Source organism: Coccidioides posadasii, chromosome 2 (assembly GCF_018416015.2).
Source record: "Coccidioides posadasii str. Silveira chromosome 2, complete sequence".
NCBI lineage: Eukaryota > Fungi > Ascomycota > Eurotiomycetes > Onygenales > Onygenaceae > Coccidioides > Coccidioides posadasii.
The window spans coordinates 236,982-252,169 of NC_089408.1; the positions used below are offsets into that span (position 1 = coordinate 236,982).

A 15,188-nucleotide genomic window follows, 5' to 3' on the forward strand; every position below is an offset into this window, starting at 1 on the left:
GGCCCATCACCTTAGCACGACTTGCAACCTGTGATCATGGACAGCAGCTCTCCGTCGGGTTATCCTCTCTCTCTCGCGCTCACTCACTCACTCGCTCCCTCTGTTAACTCGCCTTCTGGGCCCTCTCTCTGTCTGACGCACGCTCTCCCCTTTCGCGCCGCCAATTTCCCACATTGCGGCCTCGCCAGCCTCTCATCATCGAGCATCCCCATCGGCCAGATCGCCATCACACTCTTGCGTGTGCTGATTGGCCTGCCCGCTGTGATGGCGGCTGCAGGGTGAAGAAACAACCCTTGACGCCGCCGGCCAATCCACGGCCGTGAGCCCGTTCAGCAGCACGGCGCTAGCTGCTCATCCTTGTCGGTCCAGAGGACGACCCCACGATGTCCTCTTCACCCAGCACGCCCGCCCCCGTGGCCAAGGAGGGCCCCCGAAGGGCTGCAGTCTGTAGTTAATTTCGTCTGTTTCAAACACCCGTCCAATCTGTGATGATGGATCGGCCCATCGAGCTCTTCTGCTCTCTCGTGCCGGTGGACGAGCACGTCCGGCTACGCTCTCATCTGATGACGACGTGCCGCTCGCACACTCGATAGTCGACCACAGTCTTACTTCGGGTTGCCGCCAATCGGTTGGCTGCACTGCATAGTCCATCTGATGCGATTTCGCTTGCACCCTTCTCCATTGGTGTCTCCGGCTTTGCAATGGACGAGATCCGTTCAGCCAAGGGACCCCTCAATCTAACGAACTGACCGTAGATACATCAAGCCATCTCTCGGCTATCCAAAGAATCCTAAGCACTGTGCGGGAGAGCTCTGTGCCTCCCCGCTCTTCGCTGCGGAAGTAATTGCTTCTAAATCCCTTCCTCTCCCTTGCATGCCCCTTGAAAGACCCAGGGCACTGCAAAAGACTGCAGCTGTTCCTTTTCCTTCACTTTTATCCGTCTGTTCATCCATACTTGCATGCATGCATGCATATCCATACATGAACCGGCCCAAGGTGCATTTCTCCGTGCATGCATATCGCTGTTCTGAAAATAGTTTCCATTTTCACCGTATTAGCGCTCGCCCTGCTTTCCCTGCCCCTCTCACCCCATTCTCATATCCTTGTCGGCGCTTGCAAGGTCGCCGTTGAGCTATCAGTTTCCTTGCACACCAGCCACCATTTCGCTTCTCAACCGTCTTGTCGCCCTCCATTCGTCCTGACACTCCTTCTGTTATTTTATCTTCATCTCACGGCTCGCGACGAATCGTAGGGGGGCCACATTCTATCTCCTCATTCTTGGCCGGGCCGTTTGGCCTCTTCCTCGAAATCCTCTTCTTCCTTCTCTCCCCTCCCTTCCCTTCGACCATCTTCGCGCTCTGCTTTATGATCCCCGTACTCCGTTGTACATGTGTGCTGTGTACCGATTCCCCGACGATTGGGAGCCCCCGTTACAAGATTGTCTCTGCTGTACTTCCTCCTCTCCTCTTATCATACGTCTGGAATTGCTTTTTTCCCCTAACCCGCATTCTTGCTAGCCACATATATCTCCATTGACTCGGTAAATTACCGTCCGCATTCAAGCGCCGACCTCTTTCGCCGCCGGCCACTCTCGTCCCTTGTCTGTTCTTCCCCCCGGATCTTGCTGCATGGCCGCGACGTCCCGATATCTTGAACTTCTCTGACCTCATCGACCTAGAGGCCTGCGGGTTTCTTGAATCTAAGCGCCTGCTGCGCGGATTTGAGAAAGGTCAGAATTTTCCTGTTGGTGTCTCACCCGGCCGTAAGTCGGCCCATCTCATCCCTGTGATCTGCGTTCAATTTCTTCAGCCTTCTTTTGCCTATAGTTTCTGCTAGCTCCGTTGCGTCCTCACATCCGCTCTCTGTGGGATCTCTCAGACAAGCTGACAATTAAATGTAGAGATCGACGCACCTTAGGGGCTGCCTTAGCTGTCAGCATGTCTGCCGGGCACCTTGAGAGACAGAGGTCCATGTCCTCCAGTTCTCGCTCTGTCACCGCTGCGCTGATGCCGAGCCCTCCCCTTGAAATCAACAATGACTTCGAACCCTGTGCGGCGACGGCCTCTTCGTTCCTGTTTGCACAGGGTTCGACAATCCTAGTTTTACACCATGATACTCTTGCTGTTGACCGGAAATTCGACTTTCATACGGAAAATATCCTCTTCATCGCTGTCGACAACGTCAGCGAAAGTGGTGCCGGTCGACTGGTAGTGAGTTACGATACCAGCCAGACTGCGATCATATGGGACATTTTCACAGGCCAGGAGATTGCTCGCTTTGCTTCGTTCGAGCTCTTGCGTGTCGCTTCGTGGATGCGCAATGGGAACATTGCGTTTGGTGCGTATTAAAAAATACACTTTGTCATCCTAGTGGTCACTATATTAACACAGAGCGTGTCTAGGTGGCGTAAAGGGAGATATCATTCTCTTCGAACCTTCCACCTCGGAACATATATCTGCCAGAACCATATTCGACCCGATCACCGCCCTCGCTCCCGCAGCTGATTGCCGCTCCCATGCAATTGGGTACGTCAGCTCCTCCATACTGCAGAATCGTCTATTGACATTAGGCCCAGATACCATAATGGTTCAATATTAATAGCGACGCTCCAGCCCTTTACTATCTTGCACACGCTTAGTACCTCGAGAGGTCCGTCGCCGATTGTTTCATTGGCATGGCATGCCTCCTCGGCCAAGCAGAAGTCCGACATGCTGGCGTCTTTGGCAGTTGACGGAGACCTTCTCGTATGGAGTGTCTCTAAGCAACCGGTACAAGATGCACCTCGAGTAATAAGAACCTTGAGAAAATCGGAAACCGTGGGCATGAGCCCGAAATGGCTGGCTTGGTCAAAGAACGGTCGTATCGTCCAATATTCTGATGGGTAAGAAGTCTTCTACTCTCTATCTCGGAGCGATTTACTGACCATGTCTTCAAAATGGAAAGTGAGACATGGGCATGGGATGTGAGAACGAAGCAAGTAACCTACGAGCGTATCCCGACTATCGAAGGCGTTAAGAGTATGGCCAATTATGGCCCGACGGGGACGCTCTTCACGTTGGGACCCAACCACACCGTGCAACAGTATGATCTTCTTAATCCTATGATGGTTGCCAACGTTCAACACATCCCTGGGAACGCGACCTCGACACCCTCTGAGGGTTTGAATACTTCCATGCCCCTGCAAGCGGCTCTTGCCTCCTCTTCAGCAAACCAGGCACATCGGACGATCGAAGAACTGAGGCAGTCCACTGGCAGTCCTCCGCTGCGCTCAACGCAACCCTTTGAGATGTCAGAGGCCAACCGAGCTGCATTACGGAGTCCAGGCTCTCTGCGCAGTCGGCATCATCATCAACCTCGTTCTTCAAGAAGCCTTTACAGTGGCACGGCGACAACGTTTTCGACGAGTTCACCGGTGCAATCGGCCGCCGAAAGTGTTTATTCGTTGAGGTATGGCTCGTCTACATCAATTGTCTCAGGGGGATCTCTTCATGGAGGATCCCGGCTACGTAACGAATACCTTCCCAGCCCGGCCGACGAGCCTATCACAGAACTCTTCCCGCACACTCGCAGTCGTTTGAACGATGTGCCGTTTAGACCTCTACCTCGTTTCAACGAGTCAGAGTCGGATCCGGATGCCTTACGACGGCAGATGCTACATGTGGTATTCGGGTGGGAAGGCGACATCATGGACTTGTTGCAGGATGAAAGTAAGTCTCATAGACCGCGATATGCATATAGTAACGGTGGCTTACCTTTCCCTACCAGTACGACGCCATAGTCCCGGAGGCGAACATGCCGTGATTCTTGGTAGATGGCTTGGATACGTTGATTACGATGTCCTTGTGGGAATGGCGACCTCGCCAACGTCACGATATTCTGGCTGGATGCTACTCGCCCTGAGCACATTGAACGGTCAGCATGAGACGAAAAAGATGGGACACGCCTTTGTGCAGATATTACTAGCGAGAAGCGATATCCACGCTGCGGTTGCGTTGTTGATTGGCATGGGTGATGGCAACGACGGTATTGAGGTTTATGTCGCGAGGAATATGTACATGGAGGCCATTCTTTTGACCTGTCTTCTGATGCCCACTGAATGGTCCAGGCAATCGTACCTCGTTCGTCGATGGGGCGAGTTTGTCGTCCAGAATTCTCAACAGCACCTGGCAATACGGTGTTTCTCCTGCTCTGACTCCGACAATAATGGGAACTGGGGCTCTCCATCAATGCAAATGACGAACATCCTCTCAAATCAACTCGCGAGCAGGTCCTCGAGTCCACCGCCGATGATTGTCCAACCCTCGGCCCCGGCCAATTTATCAACTGGCTCATCTCGCCCTGCTGCTAAAAATCAGGCATTGAAGCTAATTACATCCTTCGGCCCCGATGCCCCATCCTTTAAATTCCCAGGTCTACAGTCCGCAGATCGCACACCGACCAATATGCCCGGCATCACTCCTATTGATTCCGCCATGGGAGATTCCATCATGTCTCCCGGCAGCTTTACTTCGTATAAACAGAAGTCCGGTCGATCGAGTCTCTCCGCACGAGCCATTACTCCTGGGGGTCATGGAAATCGCCTTCCGTCCATCGGAGAAACGCCTACCGATGTAAACCCGCCGACCTTGAGCGTACCGAAGTCTTTGCCGACACCCGACCACTCCGGCTCGGAGAAGGAAAAAGAAAGCAATGTTAATACTGCCCAAAATCAGCCTGTACAACAAGAGCCGGTTCTATTCCTATCTTCTGCCCGATATACTCCTCAAAACGAGCCTACAGAACAAGAACCAAAAGCAAGCATTCCGGATGACGGAAATCTCACTGCTAGACCAAGTTCAAAAGCGGATTCTCTGCCGGATATGCTAGTGGCTTCTCGAAATGGCTCGAGGGATCGGAAACCTGAAGGGTTGCACATTAAATGGCCTCCGGTCTATTCACCGAGGGACGTCGAGCCCAGTTCGGGGGGATCTCTTCCCTCCCTCGCGTCCTCGCTACAGCAGCGAGAAACAAGCAGTGCGGCTGGAGCTACCCCGACATGGACTATTGACAGTGCCAGATCTTTCGCCACTGGGAGCGCGAGTGGGAGAAGTGTTAACGAATACATCAGCAGCTTAGACGCGGCATCCTACTACTCGCACAAGGGAGGTGATCAAAGCTCTAAAAGTCATAAAAAGTCTAAGGAATCCCGGGGCAGGAGCAAACAGCGCTATATTCAACCAGCTAAACGATCTCCCTCATCGCCTGTTCCCATGTCACCAGAAGATCTTGCACTATATTCATCCACTGGAAACGAATCGTCCAATAAGAGTGCCCAAGAATCCAAAAGACAGCGCAGCCGGAGCGAGCATTCCCGTCCACGATCATCAAAGGCGAGAGCCCAGTCGCGGCCAAATGATGTTCCGGATCGAAGTCACAACAGGAGCAGACAGGGTGGTAGACGAAGGGATAATAGCTTCGGGCTGAGATCGCCTTCCTCGCCAGTTCCGATGTCACCCTCTGAACACGACCATGCAGCTGACAATAGCTTACGTCTCGTGAGCGCAGACCGTCAGCAGCGGATTCAGTCCAGAGAACGAGCTTCAAGTCGTCGAGCAGAACGCGGCACCAGCAGTCGGCGTGATCCCTCTCCGGATAGGAGAGCTGGTAGCCGATCTTGTAGTCGACAGCCACGAGAACAAGGGCTCATTTCTACGTCGGCCAGTATCAACCAGATACAAAGCCAGGAGAGGAACAATGCCCCTGGATATATGACTGATGGAGCCCCAATATTTGTTGAAAACATTGATTGGAATGGTAGCTCTAAGGGCGAGCACAAACATAGGGATGCGGAGCGTATCAGAAAGGAACAAGCCGCTGCAGAACTGGAGGCCCGACGATTGTCTCTAGCCCGTCGCCCATCGGCTCCCGTCATTCCTTTACCGGGCGAAGTTGGAACGCCCAGCAGCATTGTATCCGGAAGGTCTCGCAGACAGAGCGGTGGCAGCCCTCCAATGACTAACGGTTCCTTCAGTCAGAGAGCAGCCGGTCTGTATAGCGGATCTCCCGCAAATTCAACCTACTCTGATAATTCGACTAGCAGGGCCCCTCCGGTCCCTGTTGGTCTCCCGGCAACTCCTCGTGCAATGAAACATCCCAAATACAGCGCCGGATATCACGATGTTCCTCCGGTGCCTGATATGCCTAGCATTGATAACCTGAGTCCTGTTAATCCTGCTGATCAGGTGCGTTCGATCAACATATCTCGCTCAATGTCGGCACCAATACCAGAGGACACTGGCGATCAGGCCGTTGATGGGATGCCTACACATCCCCACTTCCGGCCCCGGCTTCCCAGCAGCAGAACTGGTAGGATTTCCATGCACAGGAAAGAGGGATCGCACGATGCCTCAATGTTGAATAGTTCGCAGTACGGCAGTTTCTCTGGCCAGGCCAGCAGACAAGCAAGCGAGGCGACCGTGATACCTCCAGTTCTTCCAGAGTTACAGCATCTCTCAAATCCTCCGCCACCACCTCCACCGCCCCCACCAGCGGCACCCTCCCAGCCCATGGATCCTAACAGCTCCTCACAGTCTGAAGAGCGCAACTCCTTCGTTTCTGGCGTCGGCACTATCAACATCGCCATTGACGAACCCGCTGTCCTTGCCCCGACCGAGATAACCCACCAGCGGTCGCAATCAGCTGTACCTCCCACGGAGTACATGCTGCCACCGACAATACATCGTTCGGCCAGCGCACAGGGGTCGATTCAGGACGCGCACACCCACCGCCGTGGACGCAGCATTAACGACAATCTTGCAAACAAGTTCCGTAGCTTGACAGGACGAATGCGAAGTACTAGCAGGGGACGGAATGTGCGAACACCACCCTCCAGCGATCCTGAAACCATGATGCCATACGAAAGTGTGCCGATGGCGAGTGTGATGGAGGGCCATCATGTTAAGAATGAATTTTAGTTTTGAAATGAAAGGAAGGATGGGGGGTTGGAGGTACATTGATTTCAAAGCTATCTATCAGGACGATGAAGATAAAAAATAATGATCAAGGATGAGGTTGTTTTTTATTTTATTTTATTTTATTTTATTTTATTTTATTTTTTTCCCCTTCGATGACCGATGACGCAGAATTTCCTAACCATCCCGGAGTTTTTCTTCCATTTTCTACTCGAACTCTACTCTACAGTACTACTTTCGTGGTCATGATTTCTGTCTGCCTTATTATATGTCCCCTTTTCGCTATATCTGATGCTTACCTTCTTTCTTCCTTGAGATAACTATACCCTATTTTACATTTAATTGACATAACTCCTAGGCATATTGTGTATTTACCCTTCCGACAGATGTACAGAACATTTTTCTCTTTTTATTTTGATGACGGCCTCCTAATTTACTTCTTAACAGCCCTTGTTCTTTTAATTTTTCCAGAGCGACACACCGATAACTCGATGAGAACGTAATGACATGGAGGTCTGACCGTATGCATGCATGTATGTGTTTGTATATATGTACAAGCGGCTCAAAGAAGATAATCCAAATTTCATCCTGATAATACACATGATAAATAAACATAGCCAACTCCTCAATTGGCTCAATGGAAGCGGGCATTTCAAGTTGTGGATAGTAGAGAGTATGTACAATACAGACGTTCATCAGATGAATTTAAAAGCGCCTACCAACGCTTACCCCAGGCGCTGTCTCTTTCCTTGTCAGACCCAAATTCTCTCTCTCTTTCAATCAATTTGTCAAAATCTCTCTGTGCTTGCTCCCTAGAACTTTGCGCGTACTTGTCGCCGTAGTCCCGACCGGCGCCATAATCAGAGGATCGCCAATCATCGCCTGACGACGGCTGTTGTGATTGTTGCTGTTGTTGTTGCTCCTGCTGCGGCGGCCGCCTTGCCGCGAAACCACGGTTGTTTGAAGATGATTGGGTAGCGGCTGACTGACGGATACGCTCCCACGCACTTGCGGAAGAGGTCTGAGGTGTGGCGTCAACTTCTGGATTTGTTGGGCTGGCATCATCGTCCCAGAAGCTTTGGCCTTGACTTGGCTGACTTGGACGATAATACTGGGGCTGTTGGCTAGATTGCGGCTGGAATCCGCCGTTTGGCTGGGAATACACCTCGGAGAGGATCTTGGAGTCACCTGGCTGAGAGCCGTATTGGCCTGACGAATTTCCAGATTCGAGGTAGCCGCCGGTATGGCTGGCATCCTCTCCGAATTGGGAGCTCCTCTGTTGCTGTTTCTGAGCCACAAAGGCGCGCCGTCGGGCAGCAGCTTCCTCTCGAAGCTTCTGCAGACGTTTCTGCATCTCTTTCGGATCCTGCTTCTCGAAGTCCCTTTGGAACTGCGACATTCTCTGATCTCTAGCCGTCAGGAGGCCGACGCTCAGCTGGGCGACCGTGTTTGTGACCCAGTACCCGACTGCAAAGCAGAGCGGGAGGAAAAACATGACGTGCACCATTCTTGAGGTCCTCATCCTCGCAATGGGTGTTAGTTTGCTCACCACTTCGGCGTCTTTGGGGTCAAAGTTTGTTGGCTTTCCGCCTAGATAGAGACCCAAGCTACCCCCCGCGAGACCCGCGGCTTCGGGGATGTCAAAAAGCATGGATGCCTGTTCTACAATGGCGTCGGTTTCTTCCTGGGAAGGGAACCTGTTCACCATGGCAGAAGCGGTGTCCATCTGAGCGCGGATGATCATGGAGAGCTTCGTCTCGTAGTTGCTCTGCGTCCAATGGAGAAGTCTCCTGCCGAAGGTAAAGGGAGGGAGAGAGATGTTCGTTGGGAATTTCGCGAGGAGGCTGTTGGGTCCTTTCTGCGAGGAGAAGTAGGGATCGGAATCGGACATTGGAGCATCGTCTCCAAACCCGGAGGCGGACTGGGACGGTTGATCGTAGTCGAGCACCATGATTGTGCGGGGAATTGACTGTTTTGCTTCAAGATGAGCTTTAAGTTAGAATGCGCGCAAGGCGTTGGTTGGTTCAACGAGGAGCTGCAGTCTCACCAATTGAGTATATAAGTAATGACGCAGAGGTCGACTTTGCGCGGGCGAAAGGTGGATTAACAAATAATACTGCGGGCGAGATGCAGCTGTTTAAGGTTGGGCGCCGTTTCCGGCTGGGCGAGCTGCTGAGTAAGACGCAACCGGTAAACTGGCTGACTAACTATGAGATCATCATCATGTGACCAGCCAGTCGGCGACCAACAAAAACAGAGCAACGAAAACAACCGAGCTTTTCGCCCGTCATAGCTGTCGATTCTTTCTCGGAGTACGGAGTACGGAGCTTTATACAGGGTATCAAGTAATTGCAGGTCGACGTTTTTCAATATCCACCTTTGAAGTCATATTGTGTTATTGACTTAATGTTTTATAGTTGTAATTCGTTAGCTAGTTAGTCATGTAATTAAGCTATTTTGTAAATCCAGCTTACATAACAGCAGCATTGGTGGTTTAGTGGTAAAATCCGTCGTTGCCATCGACGGGCCCCGGGTTCGATTCCCGGCCGATGCAGGACAAAGTTTCTCCTTTTCTTTTTCTTTCAATATTTTTTTTACGTTTTAACAAATTCGAGACTCCAACACTAGTTACTGGTTACCATGGAAAAGAGTTCGGATACCACCAGTGCAGACCAGAGCACAAATGTCATCTGATGTACGGAGTACTCCGTACTCACAATGATAAGGAGCGGATGTTGATCAAGGCTAGCGCTAAGACCACATGCAGTTGTCTAGATTGTACGGAGCAGTTGTCAAGCTTTCCGATGTTTTGTTCGACGATTAGTGTTCCTGCTTGCAGATGCCGGAATTTGGGATTCGAACCCCGCCCAGTCGTCTCGATGAAATTTTGGTGCTAGTCAGGGGTATGGAGCCGCGCATAATTAGCTCACAAGCCGGCTCGCTCACAACATCGCGTTTGATCACCGTCACCATTTTGCTTTGCTCTCTTCGGTCGAAGGCCAACCTGCAGCTTGTTCTCCGTACATATCTACATTATCATCAAAGTCCATATTTGGTTATTGCCATTCCAAAGAAGCTGGGCAGCAATGGCGTGTTTGAAAACTGCAAGCAGCATAGTGAGCTAGGATGGATGTGCGGTTTTCTCCAATGTTGAAAAACTCTGTCTCATCTTTTGATGCTAGCAGCGATTTGGGATCGACCTCGAGAGCTCGAGACTGAGCTTGTTGGAAAATCCCGTACTGTCCCGTCCCTAAACGCCAGTCTGTGAAGCAGCGGCATGCTGGAAGATCCTTGTCTTGCTCTTCCGTCAATATGACGTCTCACCTTCAGCTTAGTTGCCTAGCCATTTTCTGTGCATCAGCGCCCAGCAGCTCTTCCTCTCTACCCCTCTTTCGTCCTTGAAGAATTAAAAAGGGTTACTATTCCGGGTATGCTTTTACCATCACTCACCGATCAGAAGCCCTCAATATTATGCCGCCAATCAAAAAGGGAAAAGGATTAAAGGGCAAACGCTGTGATTCTCCCTCCTCAACGCTCTCTTCAGTTGAGTCTCAAGCTAGTCCTGGCTCACACTCCACCCAGACGTGAGAACTGACAGCCCCAATCTTTATGAAGCAGTCTATCTAATACCTGGTTAAAAAGCTCCGCACAGCCCACTACTTCTCGCTGCGATATGGATACTAATGAAGGTATACATGCGTTGTTCACTAGCCTCAAAGGGTATGGGTATGGTTTGAATAGTTAGTTCACTCCACAGACTGATTCTCGCAGATACTTGGCTTCAGGCCAATTCGCAGACCTTACCATTCGAGTAGCCGACGAGGAATTCAAGGTTCATAAAGTAATTGTCTGTGGGCAATCCGAGTTTTTTTCTCGCATGTTCAGCAGTGATTGGAAGGTATGTAAAATCAAAGTGTACAGTATATGACAAACGCCCTAAGTTTTGTTGCTAGGAAAACGTCAATAACGAAGTTAAATTGGGGGAGGTTGACCCTAGTGCTGTTGAGGCAATGATTCATTTTATGTATGGCATTGACTATGACAGCAGCGGCAGTAGCCGCGGTCGCGTGTCTCCTTTATTCTTCAATGCCCAGATCTACGCGCTTGCAGAGGAGTATGAGGTTCAGAAGTTGAAAGAGCTAGCCAAAGAGAAGTTCGCAACTTCAGTCCGTGCCTGTTGGGATATGGATGATTTTCCTCCAGTGATTGTGGAAGTTTACAACACCACACCTTCCGCAGATCGAGGCCTTCGAGATGTAATAGTCAACACTTGCGTTGAGCATATTGAGCCCCTCTTACTCAAGGAAGCCTTTCTAGACGTGCTGGAAAGCTGCAACCATTTTGCGGCAGACATCGCGAGACAGCTAGCGTCAAAACCGTCAAAACCGTCAAAATACCGATGTTCACAGTGCGGCTACGCGTGAGAAGGGAAGCTTTCTTCTTAGACGAATTACTATTGCATGCATTGCGGGTCTGGCCACTCCAATCAGCATGACTTTGTTGTGAAATAAGCAGGGAGTATCAGTCTTTAAAATTGTGACCTTGTCTTGAGTGATAATGGGTGGAGTAGCAGCTTTTGAATTATCTTAAACCAACTGCTTGGATAAAGTTAGCAACTGCTGAGAAATCAGCTTTATTCAAGCGGAGTTTTGGCTGAATTATTCCATGATTCCATAGGTATTGAGTTCCTGAGCTCAGCCAGGATACTGATATACTCTTGTTCTTAGGACTGGACAGAAGAGATTTGGGTCGATGTACGGAGAAGTATTTGAGCGACATCTCCAAGCCACAGCCAGAATTTATAAGCCAAAGTCCATTGATAGACTGATGATTCGTCATTAGCGATTCGGAGCTTTCTTATATTTATCGCCTATTGGATCGCTCTCACTATAAATGCAAAAATGAAGGTTACAGCTGTGCTACGCAAGGCGTAAGCCTCATTGAATGTTGACATCAAGACATCCCGATCGCCACGGCTTGTGCAACCTTGCGGTTTTCACTCTTGCAACTCCAGGACCAGCACGCTAAGCCCTCTCGCAGTGAATGGGGAGTAGTTATAAATATTATTGATGATCCGATCACTGTCTTCCTGGGCGCCAGAGACCTGTTGCCCTCTGGTGCCATATATATCTTCTTTATTCAGGATCACTACTCACGACGCAAGAAACAGGATGGATTTCTTATCTGACTCTGTACGCATAGTTTTGTAAACTTGATGACCTGTTGCTGATGTCTCTGTAGGAGGATGGACAGCGAACAAGTGTTGCCGAATCCCCCAATATGGTTACCCCTTCTAGCTGTAAAAGCTCTGGGGATAACCCGACTCTAACGAATGCCTCCTTGGAGGCTCTGCAAACCAGTGAGCATCGAGAACTGATGGATCTGGTCGACCGACTTCGTCGTGCGGGGTTGAATTCAGTGTTGCAACTGCCCCAGATTGTTGTTTGCGGGGACCAGTCCTCTGGCAAAAGCTCTGTTCTGGAAGCGATCACAGAGATTCCATTTCCCCGTAAAGAAAATTTATGCACTCGCTTTGCTACAGAGATCATCATGCGCCGGGATGCAGAATCCTCCATAATTTGCAAAATCAATCCCGACGGCGGCCGTAGCGAGAGCGAGCAGATTAAGCTTCGCAAATTTTCGAGAAATATCAAAGATTTTAGCGAGCTGCCTTCCCTTATAGACGATGCTACCGCAGAAATGGGTCTCAATGAACATAGAGCATTTGCAAAAGATGTTCTAAGCATTGAAATCTGTGGACCAAACCGGCCTCAGTTGTAAGTTTCCGCCATTAGCCACATTTTCGATTCGAGCTGACACCGGGCACAGGACACTGGTCGACCTCCCCGGCCTCATACATTCGGCCAACAAGTCACAATCTGAGGGGGACGTCGAGCTTATCAAATCTTTGGTTGAGGATTATATTTCCCAGAAGCGGACTATAATTCTTGCTGTGATCTCGGCTAAGAATGACTATGCGAATCAAGTGATTCTTAAGATCTGTCGAAGGTTTGATCCAAAGGGGGCTCGCACTCTCGGTGTTATCACTAAGCCTGATTTTCTGCTACCTGGCTCTGAAAACGAGCGGGTATGGCTTGATCTAGCGCAAAATCGGGATATATACTTTGAACTCGGCTGGCACTTGGTAAAGAACCGTGGTGACAATGAGCACCATCTGTCCTTTGCGGAACGGAACCTTAATGAGAATATATTCCTCAATAGTGGAAGATTCAAGGACCTGCCACAAGGCATGAAAGGCGTTGACTCTCTCCTCAAGCGTTCAAGCAACCTTCTCTTTCATCATCTAAAGCGAGAGCTTCCGGTACTCAAGGAGGAACTGGACCTCATGACAGAAGATGTTCACATGGAAATTCAGTCTCTTGGTAAAAGCCGCCGAACATTGATGGAGCAACGATCGTTCTTGGCCGATTTCTTCCACGCAGCGTACGACATAATCAAGATGGGTATAAATGGAAACTATGAGGATAAATTCTTTGGAAAGGTTGATATCGATGCGCCAATCGATTGCGAAAAAAACCCACGACGACTCAGAGCGGTGGTTCAATATCTCAATATCCAGTTTGCAGAGCGAATGAACAAACATGGACACAAATATCATATTGAAGCTTCGGTTGAGCATGACAGTGGAGGAAGCGAATCGGATTGCAATTCCGACAACTTGGGGCGGGATGCAGAATGCCTGCCGCCAGAGCACACCGGGCCTCTCAAATTAAGTCGCAAACAGGCGATCGAACGCGTGGTTCGGATGCTTGAGAGAAGCCGTGGCCGTGAAATTCCCGGGACATTTAACCCCATGCTAATAAGCCATTTGTTTTGGGAACAGTCAGAGAGCTGGATCCCAATAGCACGTGACCATATCGAGAGAGTCATTTCGACCTGCAAGATCTTCTTGCGCCATGTTATGGAATACATTGCTTCCCAGGAAATCAAACACCGACTGCTCGAATTGACTGTCTTCCCTGTCTTAAAGAAGGCTCGCGAGGGGGCTTTCGATGAACTCAGCAAGATTGAAGAAGATAAGTTGCGGCATCCAATCACATACAATCATTATTTCACAGACACTTTACAGAAAGCACAGTATGAACTTTTCTCGGCTGGGATTAAAGACATTAGTCAAAAAGCCACTGTGGAGATTGACGAGAAGACGTGGAGCGGTGGGCGGGGATATGAAAAGAGGAGCTACGTCGAACCTGGGCTCTTTCGTGGAATGCTTGACCAACTACTCGAACGTGACATGGACAGATTTTCTGCAGAGCAGGCGGTCAATGCGAACGATGCATATTATAAGGTATGTCAAACCCTAATGTCTGCCGTTCCTCTGAGAAGCTTAACTAACATTACATCAGGCGGAACGAAAGTATTTCATTGATGTGGTCGCCAAGCAAGTCATCGAGCGTCATCTGATTGCTCCCCTGGCCAGTATTTTCTCACCAAAAGTTTTGGCCTGCTACAGTGACAAACAGGTCCATTTTCTTGCATCTGAATCACCCAAAGTGGTTGAATTGCGAGAACATTTGGAAAACAAAAACAAGATGTTGGAAGGAGGTCAAGAAGCATTTCGCATGGCGATGGGACAAAAGTATGATGATTAACTAGTTAATATGCAAGATCAGAGCGGTCATTTTTCTCTTCGAATACCCTTTGGCTGGTAGAAGCAGGAAGACTTGAGGATTCTGTATTCTCAAGATAATGTAGCAAAACTAATGAGCGTTTGTGTCAACTTTAATTCCAGAATACGGATCCATGCTTTGCTCTGAGAGACCCACAATTAGACAAAGACAATGGAAGATAGTGTAGAGAGCTTAACGCCAATTTGAAGGCAAAATTAGACCCGTGAAGTTCAGTTTTAGTTTCAAGCAGGTGATTTGTGAATCCTTGAGAAAAGAAGAACTCAAGATGAAGTGATTCAATTGCAAGCTATAACATCTCGTCCTTAGGAAGCAAGTGACATGGATGCCATGAATGAATGCGGGAAGAATCGAATGGGGCCTTGATATTGGATGTAGTTGGGATATTTCACCGACCACGGGTACTATATGTGAAGATAGGCCTTCAAGACTAATGATTAGTACAGCCTGCAATGGTGGTCCATTGGATGCAAATGGTAACCTGAATGGAACTGTGAAATGCTCAGAAAATTGAACTTAAATTATGGAGAAGATTTTGACCATAAACATCCAAGTTTCTATAAAAAAAAAATCGGAAAGCATGAATAGC

General features: G+C 49.5%; 4 protein-coding genes and 1 non-coding gene across 6 annotated transcripts; 4 read left to right on the top strand and 1 right to left on the bottom strand.

The window, feature by feature from the left end:
* The first annotated feature begins 1,247 nt into the window (after window positions 1-1,247).
* Window positions 1,248-8,920, top strand: D8B26_002580 (uncharacterized protein). Its single transcript, XM_003069060.2, has 6 exons — window positions 1,248-1,762; window positions 1,901-2,337; window positions 2,402-2,525; window positions 2,576-2,881; window positions 2,944-3,707; window positions 3,766-8,920. Exons 2-6 carry the CDS (start codon window positions 1,938-1,940, stop codon window positions 6,951-6,953), a joined length of 4,782 nt encoding a protein of 1,593 aa, XP_003069106.2. The 5' UTR covers window positions 1,248-1,762; window positions 1,901-1,937; the 3' UTR covers window positions 6,954-8,920.
* D8B26_002581 (uncharacterized protein) lies at window positions 7,579-8,901 on the bottom strand (the record flags this gene model as incomplete). Its single annotated transcript, XM_003069061.2, has 1 exon — window positions 7,579-8,901. One exon carries the CDS (start codon window positions 8,899-8,901, stop codon window positions 7,666-7,668), a length of 1,236 nt encoding a protein of 411 aa, XP_003069107.2. The 3' UTR covers window positions 7,579-7,665.
* Window positions 8,921-9,433: 513 nt separating the features above from the next.
* Window positions 9,434-9,504, top strand: D8B26_002582. Its single transcript has one exon. It is a non-coding gene; the product is annotated as a tRNA-Gly (tRNA).
* Window positions 9,505-10,350: 846 nt separating this feature from the next.
* D8B26_002583 (uncharacterized protein) lies at window positions 10,351-11,869 on the top strand. The gene is made up of 4 exons (XM_066123880.1): window positions 10,351-10,534; window positions 10,593-10,670; window positions 10,722-10,848; window positions 10,904-11,869. Exons 1-4 carry the CDS (start codon window positions 10,422-10,424, stop codon window positions 11,372-11,374), a joined length of 789 nt encoding a protein of 262 aa, XP_065979955.1. The 5' UTR covers window positions 10,351-10,421; the 3' UTR covers window positions 11,375-11,869.
* A 143-nt stretch (window positions 11,870-12,012) lies between these two features.
* Window positions 12,013-14,807, top strand: D8B26_002584 (uncharacterized protein). Of its 2 annotated transcripts, XM_066123881.1 has the most exons (4): window positions 12,013-12,142; window positions 12,192-12,727; window positions 12,780-14,259; window positions 14,318-14,807. In XM_066123881.1, the coding sequence occupies exons 1-4, from the start codon at window positions 12,020-12,022 to the stop codon at window positions 14,561-14,563; spliced, it is 2,385 nt and encodes a 794-aa protein (XP_065979956.1). In that variant the 5' UTR covers window positions 12,013-12,019; the 3' UTR covers window positions 14,564-14,807. The 2 variants fall into 2 exon arrangements, with proteins under 2 accessions (XP_065979956.1, XP_003069109.2); XM_003069063.2 differs by having other exon boundaries at window positions 12,013-12,727.
* The last annotated feature ends 381 nt before the right edge of the window (window positions 14,808-15,188 follow it).

What these genes read in the sequence shown, in the direction of transcription:
- D8B26_002580 (XM_003069060.2), top strand. Translation starts at nt 1,938, where the DNA reads ATGTCTGCCGGGCACCTTGAGAGACAGAGGTCCATGTCCTCCAGTTCT. An exon ending in CAATGGGAACATTGCGTTTG is followed by an intron (nt 2,338 to 2,401) that starts GTGCGTATTAAA and finishes GAGCGTGTCTAG; the next exon opens with GTGGCGTAAAGGGAGATATC. An exon ending in ATCGTCCAATATTCTGATGG is followed by an intron (nt 2,882 to 2,943) that starts GTAAGAAGTCTT and finishes CAAAATGGAAAG; the next exon opens with TGAGACATGGGCATGGGATG.
- D8B26_002583 (XM_066123880.1), top strand. Translation starts at nt 10,422, where the DNA reads ATGCCGCCAATCAAAAAGGGAAAAGGATTAAAGGGCAAACGCTGTGAT. An exon ending in TTGTTCACTAGCCTCAAAGG is followed by an intron (nt 10,671 to 10,721) that starts GTATGGGTATGG and finishes TGATTCTCGCAG; the next exon opens with ATACTTGGCTTCAGGCCAAT. An exon ending in TGTTCAGCAGTGATTGGAAG is followed by an intron (nt 10,849 to 10,903) that starts GTATGTAAAATC and finishes TTTTGTTGCTAG; the next exon opens with GAAAACGTCAATAACGAAGT.
- D8B26_002584 (XM_066123881.1), top strand. Translation starts at nt 12,020, where the DNA reads ATGATCCGATCACTGTCTTCCTGGGCGCCAGAGACCTGTTGCCCTCTG. An exon ending in TGGATTTCTTATCTGACTCT is followed by an intron (nt 12,143 to 12,191) that starts GTACGCATAGTT and finishes ATGTCTCTGTAG; the next exon opens with GAGGATGGACAGCGAACAAG. An exon ending in GGACCAAACCGGCCTCAGTT is followed by an intron (nt 12,728 to 12,779) that starts GTAAGTTTCCGC and finishes CACCGGGCACAG; the next exon opens with GACACTGGTCGACCTCCCCG.